The following is a 1577-nucleotide window of genomic DNA, read 5'->3' as shown; positions in this document are numbered from 1 at the left end:
TAACTGTGTAATTATTCTGGGGAGACACTTGAGAGTTTAGTGCTATAGGGATGACTGGACGATTAGCCTCTGTTACTCTTCAATATCTTGATAATCCAGTGTGGAACAGTATGCTGCCCATAGATGCCTTCCATAAATATTTGTGAAATAAATGGATGAGTGAATGGCAACTGAGAGTAACTTTTTAAACTTTAGCAAGTGGTATTGAATCCGTGAATAAAGCTTATATTATGCGCTGTCTCTGAGGTTGACCATGCCCTGTGAATGCAACACGCGTCCAGACCATGGCTCTCCCTCTACTAGCTGTGCCACCTTGGACAAGTCACCTAACAGCACCAGATCCTCTTTCTTCATCTGTAAAGTGGAGTCACAAATAGTTATTTACCTCGTAGAGCTGTAGAGAGGAGTAAATGCATTTACATAGTAAAGGGTTAGAACCATGCCTTGCACCTTGTAACGCTATGTAATTCTATCATTAGTTTCTACTGGCTTTATTGTATTTTTCTGTTTCTCCACTCTTCTTTGGGCTTCCCAGGTGGTGCTAGTGGTAAAGAACCCACCTGCCAATGCAGGAGACATAAGAGACGTGGGTTCGATCCCTGGGTCTGGAAGATCTCCTGGAGGAGGGCATGGCAACCCACTCCAGTATTCTTGCCTAGAGAATCCCATGGACAGAGGAGCCTAGCAGGCTCATAGGGCCACAAAGAGTCAGACATGACTGAAGTGACTTAGCACAGTACTCTTCTTTATTTTCTTTTGTGTGTCACTTTATTTATTTATTTTTTTTAGAGTTAATATTTTATTGTCACTTATCAGATGGCACTAAGGTATATAATCTTCATACTTGATCTTTCCTTTGTGTAAATAAAAAAACATTACAAGTTTAAACAGCCAATGGCTGGCCATGTCTTCAGAAAACATGATTAGATTAATTCATTAATGATGGCTTCAAGTTTTTCCTTATTAGCTCCAGAAAATTCACCCACCTTCTGTCCCTTTTTAAAAAACTGGAAGGTTGGCATGCATTTGACTTCACACTCTACAGCAACATCCTGACAGTCATCCACATCTGCTTCAAGGAACACCACGTTGGAATACTTTTCAGAGAGAGAATGAAAGAAAGGCTTGATCATTTTGCAAGGCCCACACCACGTGGCTGAGAGGTCGACTACTACGAGTTTCTCTCCTGCACTGTTCAAGGCTTCCTGAAAAGCGTACTTGCTCTCAATCTGCTTCACCATCTTGGCAGCTGGGGGTCTGACGAACGACCTGACGGCACAAGCGATGGAAACGGATCCAAGGCGTCGGAAGGAGCTTCTGTGTCACTTTAATAATGGGGAAAAAGTTACAGTTTTTAGATGTACAGGCATACCTCAGAGATATTATGGGTTTGGTTCCAGACTACTGCAATAAAACAAATACCACAATAAACTGAATCACACAAATTCTTTGCTTTTCCAATAGTGTCTAAACTGATGTTTATACTCTTCTCCAGTCTCTTAAGTGTGCAATAGCATTATGTCTAAAAAATGCACATACCTTAATTAAAAAATATGTTCTCTCTAAAAAATACTAGC

At 40.8% G+C, this 1577-nt stretch overlaps 1 protein-coding gene across 1 annotated transcript; it reads right to left on the bottom strand.

The window, feature by feature from the left end:
- Nucleotides 1–742: 742 nt before the first annotated feature.
- LOC122698748 (thioredoxin-like) lies at nucleotides 743–1319 on the bottom strand. Its single transcript, XM_043910231.1, has one exon. It carries the CDS (start codon nucleotides 1239–1241, stop codon nucleotides 924–926), a length of 318 nt encoding a protein of 105 aa, XP_043766166.1. The 5' UTR covers nucleotides 1242–1319; the 3' UTR covers nucleotides 743–923.
- Nucleotides 1320–1577: the final 258 nt, after the last annotated feature.

Source organism: Cervus elaphus, chromosome 8, assembly GCF_910594005.1.
Source record: "Cervus elaphus chromosome 8, mCerEla1.1, whole genome shotgun sequence".
NCBI classification, from domain to species: Eukaryota; Metazoa; Chordata; class Mammalia; order Artiodactyla; family Cervidae; genus Cervus; species Cervus elaphus.
The sequence above is the reverse complement of the archived record's forward strand: the minus strand, read 5'-3'. Positions and strand labels throughout refer to the sequence as shown.

What these genes read in the sequence shown, in the direction of transcription:
- LOC122698748 (XM_043910231.1), bottom strand. Translation starts at nt 1,241, where the DNA reads ATGGTGAAGCAGATTGAGAGCAAGTACGCTTTTCAGGAAGCCTTGAAC.